The sequence below is a fragment of the Rhinoraja longicauda genome, chromosome 1, assembly GCF_053455715.1.
Source record: "Rhinoraja longicauda isolate Sanriku21f chromosome 1, sRhiLon1.1, whole genome shotgun sequence".
In the NCBI taxonomy this organism is placed as follows: domain Eukaryota; kingdom Metazoa; phylum Chordata; class Chondrichthyes; order Rajiformes; family Arhynchobatidae; genus Rhinoraja; species Rhinoraja longicauda.
In genome coordinates, this window is record NC_135953.1 from 17,846,555 (window position 1) to 17,863,258 (window position 16,704).

The 16,704-nt window shown below is 43.4% G+C and overlaps 1 protein-coding gene across 2 annotated transcripts in view; it reads right to left on the bottom strand.

The window, feature by feature from the left end:
• LOC144598725 (putative E3 SUMO-protein ligase RNF212) overlaps positions 1-16,462 on the bottom strand; it is a 64,677-nt gene extending 48,215 nt beyond the window's left edge. For both annotated transcript variants that reach the window (XM_078409076.1, XM_078409066.1), the window contains exons 1-3: positions 16,299-16,462; positions 8,344-8,469; positions 1,950-2,011 (exon numbers count right to left, since the gene is read on the bottom strand). In XM_078409076.1, coding sequence (XP_078265202.1) covers positions 1,950-2,011; positions 8,344-8,455 — 174 coding nt within the window. In that variant the 5' untranslated portion in view covers positions 8,456-8,469; positions 16,299-16,462. The remainder of the gene's footprint in view (positions 1-1,949; positions 2,012-8,343; positions 8,470-16,298) is intronic.
• Positions 16,463-16,704: the final 242 nt, after the last annotated feature.

Below are 16,704 nucleotides of genomic sequence, written 5' to 3' on the forward strand. Positions count from 1 at the left end.
GCTTAAACATTTCACTTCACTCCTCTCCTTATCTGACATCTTTTTGTCTCTTTTTCATCTCTACCTTTCATTCACCTGTCTGCCAATCCAACCCGTCTCACCTGTATTCACCTATCACTCCCCAGTCTTTCTCCCCACTTCTTTTCCAGCTTTCCCCCTCAACACCCTCCCCCCCACGTTATAATCAGCCTCAAAATGTTCCCGACCCAAAACAACATCTATCCATTCCCTTCCCAAATGCTGTCTGACTCAGAATTACTCCAGCACTTTGTGTTTTGCTCAAGATGCTTTTGTTTTCTGTGTATTACTCTGCTTCGCTTTGTCTCTATTTATTTTTAGGTTTGGGTTTAATATTGTCATGTGTACCTATGCTCGGTGAAAAGCTTTGTTTTGCATGCTATTCAATCTGATCATGTAATACTACACATTAATACAATCAACTCAAAATACAATAGGTGGAGCAAAGGGAAAGATACAGAGTGCAGAATGTAGTTCTCAGCTTTGTAGTGCATCAGTTCCATAGACAAAGCCCAATGTCCGCAATGGGGTGGAGGTGAATCAGATAGTACTCTAGCCTTTGGAAGGACTGTTCAGAAACCCAATAACAGAGGGGGGTGGGGGGGATTTTAAATGCATTTTATGTGGTTCTTTTTTTATTTGCTCCTTTCAGTTTCCCACCGCCTATCAGTTATTTTAGGCTAAAAACCACCACAAAATGCTGGAGTAACAAAACAGATCTGGCAGCATCACCTGCTGTCGATGTTCTCCAGAGATGTTACCTGACCTACTGAGTTACTCCAGCACTTTATTTGTAAACCATCATCTGCAGTTCCTTCTTTCTAGCCATGATAGGCTTTCGGAAAGTGCAAGCTGGAAAAGTGTTCCATCCAGATATTGATATGTGCCTCGTGTCACATACTAGAGAAGAGGTCTGTGTCAGGTCACAATTTAAATTGTGGTTAAGGGGTGGGATGTATTTAGGACGGTAAGATGGTATCTAGGAGAGGGCAAGTCTGTAAACAGACACTTACTGGTGCCAAAGCCAAGTGTCAGGCAGATGGCCACATCGCAAATTGAAATTTGGCAAGACTATAAGATTAGGTATTAAATGTAATGTAAATACACCAGTTTGGCTTAATAGACATGTGTAATGGAAGTAGTACAAAGTGATACTTCTGAGCAGTACATGAAATGTTTTATTTGTTTTACACTTATTATATTTGACACGCTATATTTGTTTTAGAGAGCACCCCAAATTGATTTATTCATTGAGGTTTTATTCATGAGGCACAGTACGATTTATTAAAATCCACATGTTTCTTAACAGTCCCATTTTTAAAAAAATCATCTGAATGAACAAAAAGGGAACAGTTTCATCAAATAGTTCTCATTAATTCAAATTAATTTGTGGCTATTCATATTATGAAATCCACTCAAATATTATATTATAAAAATCCACTCAAATGTTAAGTAATGTTTCAATGCCAAGTTCATTGTTGAGGTAACTGACTAATTCAACATACAACGGAAGTTAACGGAGGTAAATTAATGTCATTTATAAATATCTGCATTGAAAATTTATAAAAATAAACAATTGAATAATTAATTAAATAACTAAAGAAATGATACTACTCAGATAAATTTACTACTCCGATGAAATTACTACCTCTGTAATCATCCAACTGACAGATGTTACAGTAAGAGTGGGATCGAAAAAGATTGGGAGGAAGAATATGATACGATGAAACTTTCCCAGGAGGGAAATTGATCTGTCAACAGTAATAAAACCATAAAATACATGAACCATGAAATTAAAGTGGCGAGTGGAAAGGATTGGGGATGTGCAAAGGTTGGGGAGGGGGGGTCAGTCCCTCCCACGACGGAGGGGGGAGGAGTTGTACAGTTTCACAATCAAACCAGTAGCAAAAAGATATCAGTTCTTGTAATACCTTATCTGAAAGGAATATAGTGTGACATCGTGCTTTACATACACAGCATACATCCATACCTCCTAGAAAAAAAGAATAAATGATTATAAATATTGTTCATTCTTCCCAAAGCATATTTGAAACAAGGAAATTGAAAGACAACTCACAGAATAAATTTGTTGTAGGAGAGCAAAGTATAAAACTTTATTCAAAAAAGGACTGCAGGGATAACCCAGATAATCAGTATTGAAACACAAGCCAACAAAGGGTTGGCTTAACTCAGCAGGTCAGTCCCGACCCTGATACGTCCCCTATTCATGTCCTCCACAGATGCTGCTTGATCCGCTGAGTTACTCCAGCACTTTGTGTTTTGCTCAAGATTCCATGATCTGCAGTTCCTTCTGTTTCCATTAATCAGTAGAGAAGATAGCAGAAAACAATCTGCAAAGTAGGATTAATCTACACTTGGAAAGAAAGGGATTAATGATTTGGATACGAACATGGGAGTCAAGATTAGTAAGTGTGCAGATTACTTGAAAATCATTGGTGTTGCTGATAGTGAGCAGGGTAGTCATAGGCTCCTCAGGATAACATAAATCATTTTGTAAAATGGGTAGAGCAATGGCAGATGGAATTTAATCCTGGTAAGGGCTTGGGAATGTACTTTGGGAGGACTAATAAGGATTGGACAGACACAATGAATAATAGGGAGCAGTGGAAACACAATGCACAAGTCCAAGTAACTCTGAAGATAGGTAGAAAAAATGGTAAGGAAAGCATCTTGGACATTTGCCTTCATTTACGGGTTCACAGAATATAAGAGCAGGGAGGTAACTGTCTATAATGTAATTTACACCACTTCTGGAGTACTGTGCACTGTAGTATTCTGATCACCACACAATAGGAAGTGCAGATAGGAAGACTGCTCAGTCCCCTGCTCTGCTCACTTTATATCCATCACTGATTCCAGGAATGAGTGGGTTAGCATATGATGAGCGTTTGACAGCACTGGGCCTCTACTCGCTGGAGTTTAGAAGGTTGAGGCGGGACCTCAATGAAACTTACAGAATAATGAAAGACAGAGTTGATGTGGAAAGGATGTATCCACTGGCGAGAGAGCCTAGGATCAGAGGTTACAGCCTCAGAATTAAAAGGTGCTCTTTTAGAAAGGAGGCGAGGAGGAACTCCTTTAGTCAGAGGGTCGTTAATCTGTGGAACTCATTGCCACAGAAGGTTAGGGGGGCCAAGTCAGTGGATATTTTTAAGGCAGAGATAGACAAATTCTTGATTAGAATGGGTGTCAAGAGTTATGAAGAGAGCAGGAAAATGGGATTAGGAGGCAGAGATCAGCCATGATTGAATGGCAGAGTAGAATTGATGGGCTGAATGGCCTAATTCTACTCCTATAGCTTGTGAACACTGTGCAGCCAGACATTGTTCCAAAACCAGCTACAAATTGACAGACAAGACCACCTTTGTTGGACGAATAATGGGTAATGATGATGAGTATAGGAGATTGAAAATCTATTGGAATGGGTCCAAAACAACAACCTTTCTTTTAATGTCAGTGAGTCCAAGGACCTGATTGTTGACTTCAGAAGTGGAAAGTTGAGGATACACAAACCTGTCCTTATCAATGGGTTTCGGCAGAGAGAGTAAACAATTTCCAATTCCTGGACGTGCATATCTCTGAAGATCTGGTACTTTACAGCTAGCATCGACTTGGTGGGCCAAATGACCTGTTTCTATGCTGTTTAACAATGACTACATGACCCGAGGAACCACCATTCTGTTGCTCACAATAGTCTGGGTATCTCACGTCCAGGTAATAGAATGCAACAGACTATGAGAAGGGCAAACATTTTTTTCCCCATGTAAAATGTGGAATTCCTGCGATGTGGATTTCACTGGCAGAATTGTTTCGATTTTAGGAGTGGCACAGTGGCGCGGCAATAGAGTTGCTGTGTAATAGCGCTTGCAGCACCAGAGACCCGGGTTCGATCCTGACTATTGGTGCTGTCTGTATGGAATTTGTGACCCAATGGTTTTTCTCCGAGATCTTTGGTTTCCTCCCACACTCCAAAGACGTACAGGTATGTAAGTAAATTGGCTTAGTACACATGTAAATCGTCCCTAGTGTGTGTAGGATAGTGTTAATGTGCAGAGATCGATGGTCGGTGCAGACTCAGAAGGCCAAAGGGCCTGTTTCCGCACTGTATCTCTAAACTAAACCAAACTAAAATTTCCTTCCAAGTTCTGGACAACGGCCTTTCTGAACCACCAGTCTCCAAAAGGTGAACAAATTCTGAAAAGCTTCCCACATATGTAGTTTGAGAACGTTAATCCTGTGAGGTTAAAGCTCTGGCAATTTACATCCAAATCAGAATGATGTGTTACCGGGAGGGAAACCGGAGGTGATATTGTTCTCATGCAGCTGCTGCATAAACCCTTCTTGCTGAATGAGGTCATGGATTTAAAAATCATCCCAAAGTAAATCTTGGTATGATGCAATATCATCTGCAGACACATAATCATAATGCACCAATGATGAAAAAACTAGTTTTAAACTAGATGTTTAAACAAGCAGAGCTCGGTCTTTGCTAAAGTTGACTGACGAGTATTTTTAAATCCAGGAAAGTATAGAATATCGTCAGATTTCTGATGAGTCTTGTAGATAATTGGAGAGGTTTTTGGTCGTCAGAAGAATCACCACAGCGTTTGGCCACAACACGTCCAGTTCAGTTTCTGCCCAATGGTGACCATAGCATATTGATCCTGAGGAACTTGGTACTGGTAGTGGCTCTAAAAAGTTAGAGGAGATGTACACTAATGTTCTTTTGACCTCCAGAACTCCTACAAATGTATTTATGGACAGATGCAATATGACAGGTGGACTTGAAAGCACAGGCCAACTATTTTATTCCTTCCCGTTATTTCCCCCACAACCTGCTGCAAACCGAATCTGGTAACTGTATCCTTCAAAACATGGGCAATGTTGGGACAAGTAAGTTATTCTAGTGATAAATCTCCTGTACTTATAATACCCACAGTATTTCAACTCGTTTTGAATATTGAGTACTGAAGCATCAGCTGAAGGTGGTATTAAATCACAAGTTGCAAGACTTCATGGGGTCAATGTTAATAACAGCAAAGTGGTCCAGCTAGTACAGTGCTGCCTCAGTTTCAGCGAGTCAGGTTCAATCCGAACTTTTGAGCACAAACCTCATGGTTCTCGCTGCAAACACACGGGCTTCCAGTGAGTACTCCAATTTTCACAGCATTGCAAATGGATGACGGGTCGATGCGTTAACTAGCCCCTGTGAATCCGAGGTGAATTGTGTGGGAATGTTTACAGAAGTCGAGAGTAACAAGAGTCAGTGTTTTAATTGTCACATGTATCAAAAACAGAACGAGATTCTTACTAGCAGTCACATAACAGGTCCGTAAACATAGTACTCATAAATACATAATAAACAAAACGATCATGCTCATAAGGAGCAGAAAGAGGCCATTCAGCCCATCAAGTCTTCTCCGCCATTCAATCATGGGTGATCTATCTCTCCCTCCTAATCCCATTCTCCTACCTTCTCCCCTTAACCCCTGACACCTGTACTAATCAATAATCTATCTTTCTCTGCCTTAAAAATATCCACTGACTTGGTCTCCACAGCCTGTGGCAATGAATTCCACAGATTTACCACCCAAAGAAATTCAATAAATTAATAACTCCAATATTAGTGCAAAAAAGCCCCAAGTCCTTAGTGCAATGACAAGAGTTCTTCGTTCCCAGTTTAATTGATGTCTGTAATGTTCAAGAGCCTGACAGCTGCTAGGAAAAAACTGGTCTGAACCTGGTAGTCATGGTTTTCAAACTCCTCTAGCTTAATCTCACTGGCAGGAGTGAATTGAGAGCGTGATCAGAGTAGTCTGGGTCTTTGATGCTGGTAGCTTTTTTTGAGGTAGCGCCTCCAATAGAAGTTTAAGAGAGTATCCCTCAACATACAGAATGTAACTACTATAGGATTAGTGTAAAAGGATGCTTGATGGTCAGTACAGAGTCTGTGAGTTAAAAGGCCTGTTTCATTCTGTATGGCTCTATGATTCTCAATGAGACACTTTCCTCTGGCTGTACACAACTACACACCGACTTCTAGTGGGTTTCTCGTTTAGAGAGTAAACTCCAAATTATCATAGAAACATAGAAATACAGAAAATAGCTGCAGGAGGCCGCCATTTGGCCCTTCGAGCTGGCACCGCCATTCATTGTGATCATGGCTGATCATCCACAATCAGTAACCCGTGCCTGCCTTCACCCCATATCCCTTGATTCCGCTAGCCCCTAGCACTCTATCTAACTCTCTTTTAAATTCATCCAGTGAATTGGCCTCCACTGCCTTCTGTGGCAGAGAACTCCACAAATTCACAACTCTGGGTGAAAAAGTTTTTTCTCATCCGTTTTAAATGACCTCCCCATTATCCTTAGACTGTGGCCCCTGGTTTTGGACTCCCCCAAAATTGGAAAAATGTTCCTGCATCTAGCTTGTCCAGTCCTTTTATAATTTTATATGTTTCAATAAGATCCCCTCTCATCCTTCTAAATTCCAGTGAATACAAGCCTAGTCTTTCCAATCTTTCCTCATATGACAGTCCCGCCATCCCGGGGATTAACCTTGTGAGCCTACGCTGCTGCGTCACAATAGCAAGGATGTCCTTCCACAAATTCGGAGACCAAAACCACACACAATTCTCCAGATGTGGTCTCACCAGGGTCCTGTACAACTGCAGGAGGACTTCTTTACTCCTATACTCAAATCCTCTCGTTTTGAAGGCCAGGTACAGCTTTCTTCACTGACTGCTGTACCTGTGTGATTACTTTCAGTGACAGGTGTACAAAGACACCCAGGTCTCGTTGTACTTCCCTTTTTCCTAATCTGACAGCAACGAGATAATAATCTGCCTCGTTCTTGCCGCCAAAGTGGATAACCTCACATTTATCTACATTATACTGCATCTGCCATGCATCTGCCCACTCACTCAACCTGTCCAAGTCACTCTGCAACCTCCTAGCATCCCCTTCGCAGTTCACACTGCCACCCAGCTTTGTCATCTGCAAATTTACTAGTGTTACTTTTAATTCCATCATTCAAATCATCAATATATTTTGTGCGCTAGTGGCAGCTCCAGCACAGAGCCTTGAGGCACTCCACTCGCCACTGCCTGCCATTCTGACAGGGACCCGTTTATTCCCACTCTTTATTTCCCGTCTGCCAACCAATTCTCTATCCATGTCAGGACTAAAGTTGTTCTCAAGAGGATATAGAGGAGAATTATAGCACCCAGTTGTGATCCAAATTCCATTTGGTAAATGGGAAGTCAGCCATAAAGACAAACCGTTTCCTTTTCATTGCTTTATTTTGATCACAAATACAATAAATTGTGACCAGATGACAAAAATTGTTCCAAGATTAGGGCAAATTCCTGTTGTTTCTGCTTGAAAGTTTTAACAAGCAGTTAACAAGCTCCTTTTATTTTCCTTGCCTCTATATTTATATACAGGAGACATCCATTTTTAGCTGCTAAGATTAAAGGAAAGCCAGGCTTTCTCAGAATAAGGACTGCAATTTTTGTAATGGATTATACAAAGAAATTATTAACTTAAAAGTTCTGAGTTACTTGACATGCCCTCCTCCTGCCACATCTCACCAATTATCACCGTGGCACCAGTTTTACATTACTGGCACAATTACAAAATCTATTTCCACCCTCAATACTGAAGAAAGTTTCAAACTTTCATCTTGTTCATAGAACGTGGACCAGTTCAGCACAGAAACAGGCCATTCTGCCCATAATAGTACACTGTTGCACAATGGGGATTCAAAAACATGTAGGGGAGCTCTCATCAGTGCCTTAGCCAATATTTATCATTTTACCAACATAATTCTAATTACCCATTTTTTAAATCTCAGTGCCAGAATTTGCTGTTCACACTATTCTCTTGCATTAACAGTTTTAAAGATGGCATTGAAGTGTATTTGATGTCCAGCAGATGTTAAAAATACTAAAATATCGCAAGTTCATCAGGCAAAAAAATATTGACAAGAATTACAATATAATGAATTGGATGCTAGAATACTACAGATTTTCTGAAATATGCAATTGCACAAACTCATGCTCATCTGAAGAGTTCCAACCAGAAACATCGCCTATCCATATCCTCCACAGATGCTGCCTAACCTGCTGAACTACTTCAGTACTGTGTTGAACTTATGCTTAAACTTAACAAAGAACAAATTTCAAATTTAAATAACATTTTGATTAAACTTAACTGCAACCAGACCTGCATTGTAATTGGTCACCTATTGAACAATACCATCCTCTTAAAATCAGCGTGGTGGTGGTGGTATTTTATTCCTACCTTTTCTCAGACACATTTCACAGACAACATGTCCGCAATTCGTCAGAGCAAATCTAGAACCATTTGCTTTGGGCTGTTGAAAACAGTTGTTACAGAAAACGCAGAGAGCCATATCACTCAGATTATCTGAAAAATATAATTTAAATGAACTTTTTTCAGTTCTTAGCTTGAAGTATTATACCATTTTCTTAAGGAGACCAATACTACAGATGAAAAAAAAATCACAAGTTAAAATAACAAATCTCACAATCTCTAACAAAAGATATTCCTCTCGGACTAAGATCTTCAATAATAAATACAGCAAACCCTCGTTTTAACAGACCCCTTTATAACAGATTTAAGTTATAGCAGACGGACCTGCCGACGCCATCCCAGTCGCACCTCCACCCCAGCCCGGATTTCAACACAACCCCCAACTGGCAAGGTGCACCAGTGAGCCCTTTAATGCACCGCGGAGTTCCCTCCACTCTCACCAGCTGTTTCTTCTTCCTTCACTATGTCCACTCCCCTATCACCTCCTCCCATCACTTTACTAACTCACCTCTCCTGCTAAATACATTATATCTCTAGGGTTTCTCTAACAACCATTCATACCACATCAAAAAAATTGAGTAAATTTGTCAAATGTGATTTACCTTTCATAAAACCACGTTGACCAAGTTTAATTATATTTAGGAAAAACAAAATGCTGGAGTAACTTAGCAGAACAGGCAGTATCCCTGGAGAACATGGATTGGTGACATTTCGGATCAGGACCCTTCTTCAGGCAGAAGAATTCAGTCTAAATTATATTCAGTTTTCCTAAATGATTAGTTATTTCCTCTGATTATTGACTCTAGCATCTTGCCAACAACACATGTTAAACTAACTGGCCTGCAGTTCCCGCCTTTCAGTCCTCCTCTCTTGATGAACAATGAAGTCACATTGTCTGCTTTGCAATCTTCTGGTAACCTCCCGAAATTTAACGTTTTGGAAACAGGCTCTTCAACGTAACTTGTCCACTCTGACTAATCATGTCTTGTATATTCTCATCCAAATCATTTAAATAAACCACAAACAACAATGTGCCCATCCGTGACCCCCGAAGCACACCACTAGTCACAGGCCTCCAGTCCAAAAAACCAACTTTCCACAATCATCCTATGGTTCCTTTCATGAAGCCAATTCTCTATTCAGTTGGCTATCCCTGGATCCCACATGATCTAACCTTCCAGAGCAGCCAACCATGCAGAACCCTATCAAAGGCCTTGCTGAAGTCCATCTAGACAATGACTATGGCTCTGCACTCCCACATGCAAAACCATGCTGACTATTCCAAATCAGCACCTGTCTATAGACAGGGATATTTCTGATTTGATCTGGGAGTGTGTTCCCCAGTTTTCATGTCTTTCTCTATGGCAAAAACAGGAGTACTCGAGAACCATGCCCGCCTCCTATGGCTCAACCCAGATATAACAACTTTGGTTTCTGAGGGTCCCTATTCTGTCTCTCATTACCCTCTTTTCTTTAATGTGTTTATAACATTTCTTTGGATTCTCCTTAATACTCAGCCAGACCCTGTTCAAGAGTCAAGAGTGATTAATTGTAATAGGTACTGACAATGGAACAATTACATTCTTACTGGCAACAGCAAAATACACACAGAAAATTATAAACAAAAATGTAATAAATTAATAACCTAATACTCGTGCAAAAAAAGCCCCAAATCCTTAGTGCAACCAAAGACAGTCTATAGTTTGTAGCTACAGTAGGCATGGATAGGGTAGTCAGATTTTTTTTGAATAGTAGAAAAGTCAAATACTAGAGGTCATAGCTTTAAGGTGAAGTAGTGATGGGGTGAAGGAGATCTGCGAAGCAAGGTTTTGTTTAATACAAAGGCGCAAGAATGGTATGAGCCTGGAACACATTGCCAGTAGGGGGTTTGGTGGAAGCAGACACAATAGTGACATTTAAGAGTCATAGAGTGATACAGCATGGAATCACGCCCTTTGGTCCTAATTGCCCACATTTCCCAGCTACACTAGTCCCACCTGCCTGCATTTGGTCCATATCCCTCCAAACCTGTCCTACCCATATACCTGGATAACAATTTCTTGAACATTGGGATCGTTCCAGCCTCAACTACCTCCTCTGGAGCTTGTTCCATACACACACCACCCTTTGTGTGAAAGAGGCATTTGAATCAGTCCATTACCATGAACAGAAGAATACAGAAGAATATAGATCATGTTCAGGCAAATGGGGTTAGTTTAATTTGGCATGACAGTCAGCACAAACATCATGGCTGGATGACCTGTTCATCGACTACAGCTCTGCTTTCAATACCTTATCCCAACCAAGCTCAACCCCAAGCTCGTGGAAATTAAGAATCAGCACTCCACTCTGCAACTGGATCCTCAGCTTCTTGATTAGAACGGGTGTAAAGGGTTATGGGGAGAAGACAGGAAAATGGGATTAGGAGGCTGAGATCAGCCATGATGGAATGGTGGAATAGATTCGATGGGCCGAATGGCCTAATTCTACTCCTATAACTCGTGAACTTCCTGACCCACAGATCACAATCAGAGGATAGGTGACAAATCTATCAACGATAATTCTCAACACAGGTGCTCCCCAAGAACAGGTTCTCAGCCCCCTGCTATACTCTTTACACACTCATGTCTGTGCAACCAAAAACCAATCCAACTCAATCTCCAAGTTCACAGACAACACCAGCATAGTGGGCCCGATATCAAATAATGACAATTATTCACAAAATGCTGGTGTTGTCTGTGAACTTGTAGATTGAGTAACTCAGCGGGTCAGGCAGCATCTCAGGAGAGAAGGAATGGGTGACGTTTCGGTTCGAGACCCTTTTTCAGACTGATGTCAGGGGGGCGGGACAAAGGAAGGATATAGGTGGAGACAGGAAGACAGTGGGAGATCTGGGAAGGGGGAGGGGAAGAGAGGGACAGAGGAACTATCTAAAGTTGTATGATGATAAATAATGACAAGATCAAATATAGAAATGAGAATGAGAAGCCTGTAACTTGGTGCCAAGTCAACAACCTCTTCCTTAATGTCAGTAAGACAAAGGAGATTGTGATTGACTTCAGGAAGCAAAGCAGTACACAACGATGATGGCTCCAAAGTAGAGATGATCGAAAGCTTCAAGTTCATAGGAATAAATTTCACCACCAATTGGTCCTGGACCAGCCACATCTTAGGAAGTTCGGCAAGTCCCAACAACCTTCACCAACTTCTACAGATAGCCCATAGAAAGCATTTTATCAGGATGCATCACAGCCTGGTTTAGGAACAGCTCCATCCAAAATCGCAGGAGGTTGCAGAAAGTTGTGGACGTAGCTCTGACCATCACGTAAACAAACCTCCCCTCCATTACCTCACGCTGCATCGGCAAGGCCGCCAACATAATCAAGGATCAGTCACTCCCTCTTCTCCCCTCTCCCACCAGGCATGAGGTACAGAAGTTTGACAATACATACCGCCAGATTCAGGGACAGTCTCTTACCATCTGTCACAAGGCGACTGAATGGTCCTCTCATCAGTTAGAGTACTGTCCTCACCTCCCATCAGCCTGATTTGAGGCTTTTGAAACTATCTTTAATATAAGACTGGAGGTTGACAAATGTTGCACCTCTATTCAAGAAGGGCTGCAGAGAAATCTGGGAATTAAGGCCAGTGAGCTTAACATCTGTAGTTGTAAAGTTACTAGAGAGTATTCTGAAGGATAGGATATTCAAGCATTTAGATGGACAAAGGCTGATTAGGGATAGTCCACATCATTTTGTATGTAGGTGGTTGTGTCTCACGAATCAGAGTAACTTTATTTAAGATGTGACCAAAATGATTGAAGAGGGCAGAGCTGTAGATGTATATATGGACTTCAGCAAAGCATTCATCAAGGTTCCACATGGTAGGCTGCTCTGGAAGGTTAGATCTCATGGGATCCAGGGAGATTGCCAAATGGATAGAAAATTGGCATCAGGGAAGGAAGCAGAGGGTGATGGTGGAAGGTTGCTTCGCAGACTGGAGGCCTGTGACTAGTGGTGTGCCTCAGGGTTTGGTGCTGGGCCCGTTACTGTTTGCCATCTATATCAATGATGTTAACCTTATTGAAGTGCACAAGAGGGGCATGGTTAAAGTAAACACTCAGTCTTTTTCCCAGGATAGAGGAATATAAAATTAAATGGTATAGGCTGGAGGTGAGCAGTGAGAGATTTAAGAGGGACCTCACAAGCAACGTTTTCTAGAGGCAAACTGCATTACAATAGGACAGAAACTTTATTCATCCCCGGAGGGAAATTGGTCTGCCAACAGTCATTACAAACAACAAGGTACACAAAAACTTGAAATTGAGTTTCAAGGAATGAGCTGTCAGAGGAAGCTATAGAAGCAGATATAAATAAGACCAAATAACCCAAAACGTCATCCATTCCTTCTCTCCGGAGATGCTGCCTGTCCCGCTGAGTTACTCCAGCTTTTTGTGTCTATCGAAGACTTTTAAAAGACGTTTGGACAAATCTATGGTTAGGAAGGGTTTAGAGGGCTCTGGGCCAAATGAAGACGAATTAGACTAGCCAAATATGTAGTCACAATGAACAAGGTAGGCCAAAGGGCCCGTTTCTGTACTGTACAGTTCTATGAAACCGATTTGAAATCAAACCAAATTAAATTTCTTTATTGTCATTGTAATGATGCATACAACAAAATTCAGGCACACTGCCTGAGCAGAGCTCAAATGTACAAGATTTTTAAAAAACAATAAAATAACAGCAAGAGTGAGAAAAATAAAAACTGTTCATACACTTCATTTTTATTTTTCTCTCTATTACTGTTATTTTATTGGGGTTTTTTTGGATATGGCTCTTGGTGTAACCTCAAGATTATCACCTTTTCTTTTTGCTGCAACCTTGCTTTATAATTTGGACCCAAGAGTCCACTCCTTCAGCAGAACCTGTTTTGTTCTATATAGGCCATTTACTCCCATATGGACCACAACATTTGGAACTGTCCCCAACCATTTCAGATTCCTCTCCAGCCTGTGGAGATGTAGTTAATGGCAATGGGCGGCAACACAGGCTTTGGGACACACACACACACTAGTGAATGTACTGAACAGTACCATTTAGTCATCAAACCCGCTGACAAGGGAGGTGCTGTGGTAGTCTGGCGGGCTGACCTCTACCGGAACGAGGCCAGATGACAACTCTCAGACACCTCTTCCTACTTATCCTTGGACCATGACCCCACCGACAAACACCAGACATTAATCATCAGCACCATCACGGACCTCACCATTTCCGGCGATCTACCCTAATGCCTCCAAACCTATCGTTCCCCAGCCCCGCCCGCAGGGCCCGATTTTACCTCCTACCTAAAATCCATAAACAGAACTGTCCCGGCAGACCCATTGTTTCTGCCTGCTCATGTCACACCGAACTTATTTCCACCTATCTCGACTCCATCTTATCCCCCCTGGTCAAATCCCTCCCCACCTATGTCCAAGACACCTCACATGCTCGCCATCTCCTCGATAACTTCCGTTTTCCAGGCCCCCATTCCCTCATCTTTACCATGGATGTCCCGTCACTCTACACTTCCATCCCCCACAAGGATGGTCTTGAAGCTCTCCGTTTCTTCCTCAACCGTAAAACCAGCCAATCCCCATCTACTAACACTCTCCTCCGCCGAGCAGAGCTGGTTCTTACCCTTAACAACTTCTCCTTTGATTCCATAGCTATGGGCACTCGCATGGGCCCCAGCTATGCCTGCCTCTTTGTCGGGTACATCGAACAATCCCTGTTCCGGACGTACACTGGCCCCATCCCCGAGCTCTACCTCCGCTACATCGACGATGGCATTGGTGCTACCTCTTGTACCCATGCAGAACTCACTGACTTCATACACTTCCCTTCCAATTTCCATCCTGCCCCCATTGGAATGTTGGCCTTCATAACAAGAGAAGTTGCGTATAGGAGCAAAGAGGTCCTTCTGCAGTTGTACAGGGCCCTAGTGAGACTACACCTGGAGTATTGTGTGCAGTTTTGGTCTCCAAATTTGAGGAAGGATATTCTTGCTATTGAGGGTGTGCAGCGTAGGTTTACTAGGTTAATTCCCGGAATGGCGGGACTGTCATATGTTCAAAGACTGGAGCGACTAGGCTTGTATACACTGGAATTTAGAAGGATGAGAGGGGATCTTATCGAAACGTATAAGATTATTAAGGGGTTGGACACGTTAGAGGCAGGAAACATGTTCCCAATGTTGGGGGAGTCCAGAACAAGGGGCCACAGTTTAAGAATAAGGGGTAGGCCATTTAGAACGGAGATGAGGAAAAACTTTTTCAGTCAGAGAGATATGAATCTGTGGAATTCTCTGCCTCAGTGGAGGTCAATTCTCTGAATGCATTCAAGAGAGAGCTAGATAGAGCTCTTAAGGATAGCGGAGTCAGGGGATATGGGGAGAAGGCAGGAACGGGGTACTGATTGAGAATAATCAGCCATGATAATATTGAATGGCGGTGCTGGCTCGAAGGGCCGAATGGCCTACTCCTGCACCTATTGTCTATACATATACTTGGACTATCTCCGACATCTCGCTCCCTTTTATGGACCTCACCATCTCCATCACAGGAGACAGACTAGTGACTGACATCTACTATAAACCCACTGACTCGCACAGCTATCTGGACTACACTTCTTCCCACCCTGTCTCCTGCAAAAAGTCTATCCCCTACTCCCAATTCCTTCGTCTACGCCGCATCTGCGCCTGGGATGAGGTCACAGGAGGGCATCAGAGATGTCCTCATTCTTCAGGAAACGGGGCTTCCCCTCTTCCATTACAGATGAGGCTCTCATTAGGGTCTCTTCTACATCCCGCAGCTCCGTCTTGCTCCCCCTCCCCCCATTCGTAACAATGACAGAATCCCCCTCGTTCTCACCTTCCACCCCACCTTCCAGCCAGTGTATCCAACAAATCATCCTCCAACATTTCCGTCACCTAAAACGGGACCCCGCTATTGGCCACATCTTCCCATCCCCTCCCCTCTCTGCGTTTTGCAGAGACCGTTCCCTCCGTAACTCCCTGGTCCACTCGTCCCTTCCTATCCAAACCACCCCATCCCTGGGCACTTCCCCCTGCAACCGCAGGAGATGCAACACCTGTCCCTTTACCTCCCCCCTCAATTCCATCCAAGGACCCAAACCGTCTTTCCAGGTGAGACAGAGGTTCACCTGCACCTCCTCCAACCTCATCTATTGTATCCGCTGCTCTAGATGTCAACTTGTTTACATCGACGAAACCAAACGCAGGCTCGGCGATCGTTTCGCTCAACACCTTCGCTCAGTCCGCCTCAACCAACCTGATCTCCCGGTGGCTGAGCACTTCAACTCCCCCTCCCACTCCCAGTCTGACCTTTCTGTCATGGGCCTCCTCCAGTGCCATAGTGAGGCCCACCGGAAATTGGAGGAACAGCACCTCATATTTCGCTTGGGCAGCTTGCAGCCCAGTGGTATGAACATCGACTTCTCCAACTTTAGATAGTTCCTCTGTCCCTCTCTTCTCCTCCCCCTTCCCAGATCTCCCTCTATCTTCCTGTCTCCACCTATATCCTTCCTTTGTCCCGCCCCCCTGACATCAGTCTGAAGAAGGGTCTCGACCCGAAACGTCACCCATTCCTTCTCTCCTGAGATGCTTCCTGACCTGCTGAGTTACCCCAGCATTTTGTGAATAAATACCTTCGATTTGTACCAGCACCTGCAGTTATTTTCTTACAGTACCCTCACCCAGTACACTCCAACATCAGCAGTACTTTGTTTCTAAATCTACTGCCCTTCGAGGTTTAGATCTCATTGCACATCCCTGACCCTGACAGATTGCCAGTGACCAATCTCACCTTTCCCAAACTTTAATTAGTAGGGACTATCCTTTAACTGCCATTGACCCAGACTCACCTTTCCCAGAATTAGTAGGGACTATCCTTTTGCGCAGCGGCGTTGGTTGATCCTTGATGGCCAAGCAGCTCAGTCAGCGGGTGCCCGGACAGCTCCCGTTTCCCCGGGAGACCACGGCCTTCGCCGAAGCCCCCGCCGCATGCTCCTCACAACGCATGCGCCTCGCTCCCGTTCCCATCAGCGAGCGGGACGAGCAGCCTGCGCGTGCGCACTTTCTTCCTCGCCAGACAGGCTGCGGCGCTAAAGCGCATGTGCAACCGGCTCGGCCGGCCGGCGGCGGGCGGGAAACTCGAGGGACGGCGACTGCCCCGCCCTCTCTAACTGCCGACGAAACCCGCATGCGCAGCCGGGCGCCCTGCTCGGGTGGAGCCCCCAAACTGCCTGCCCGCATGCGCAGAAGACATTA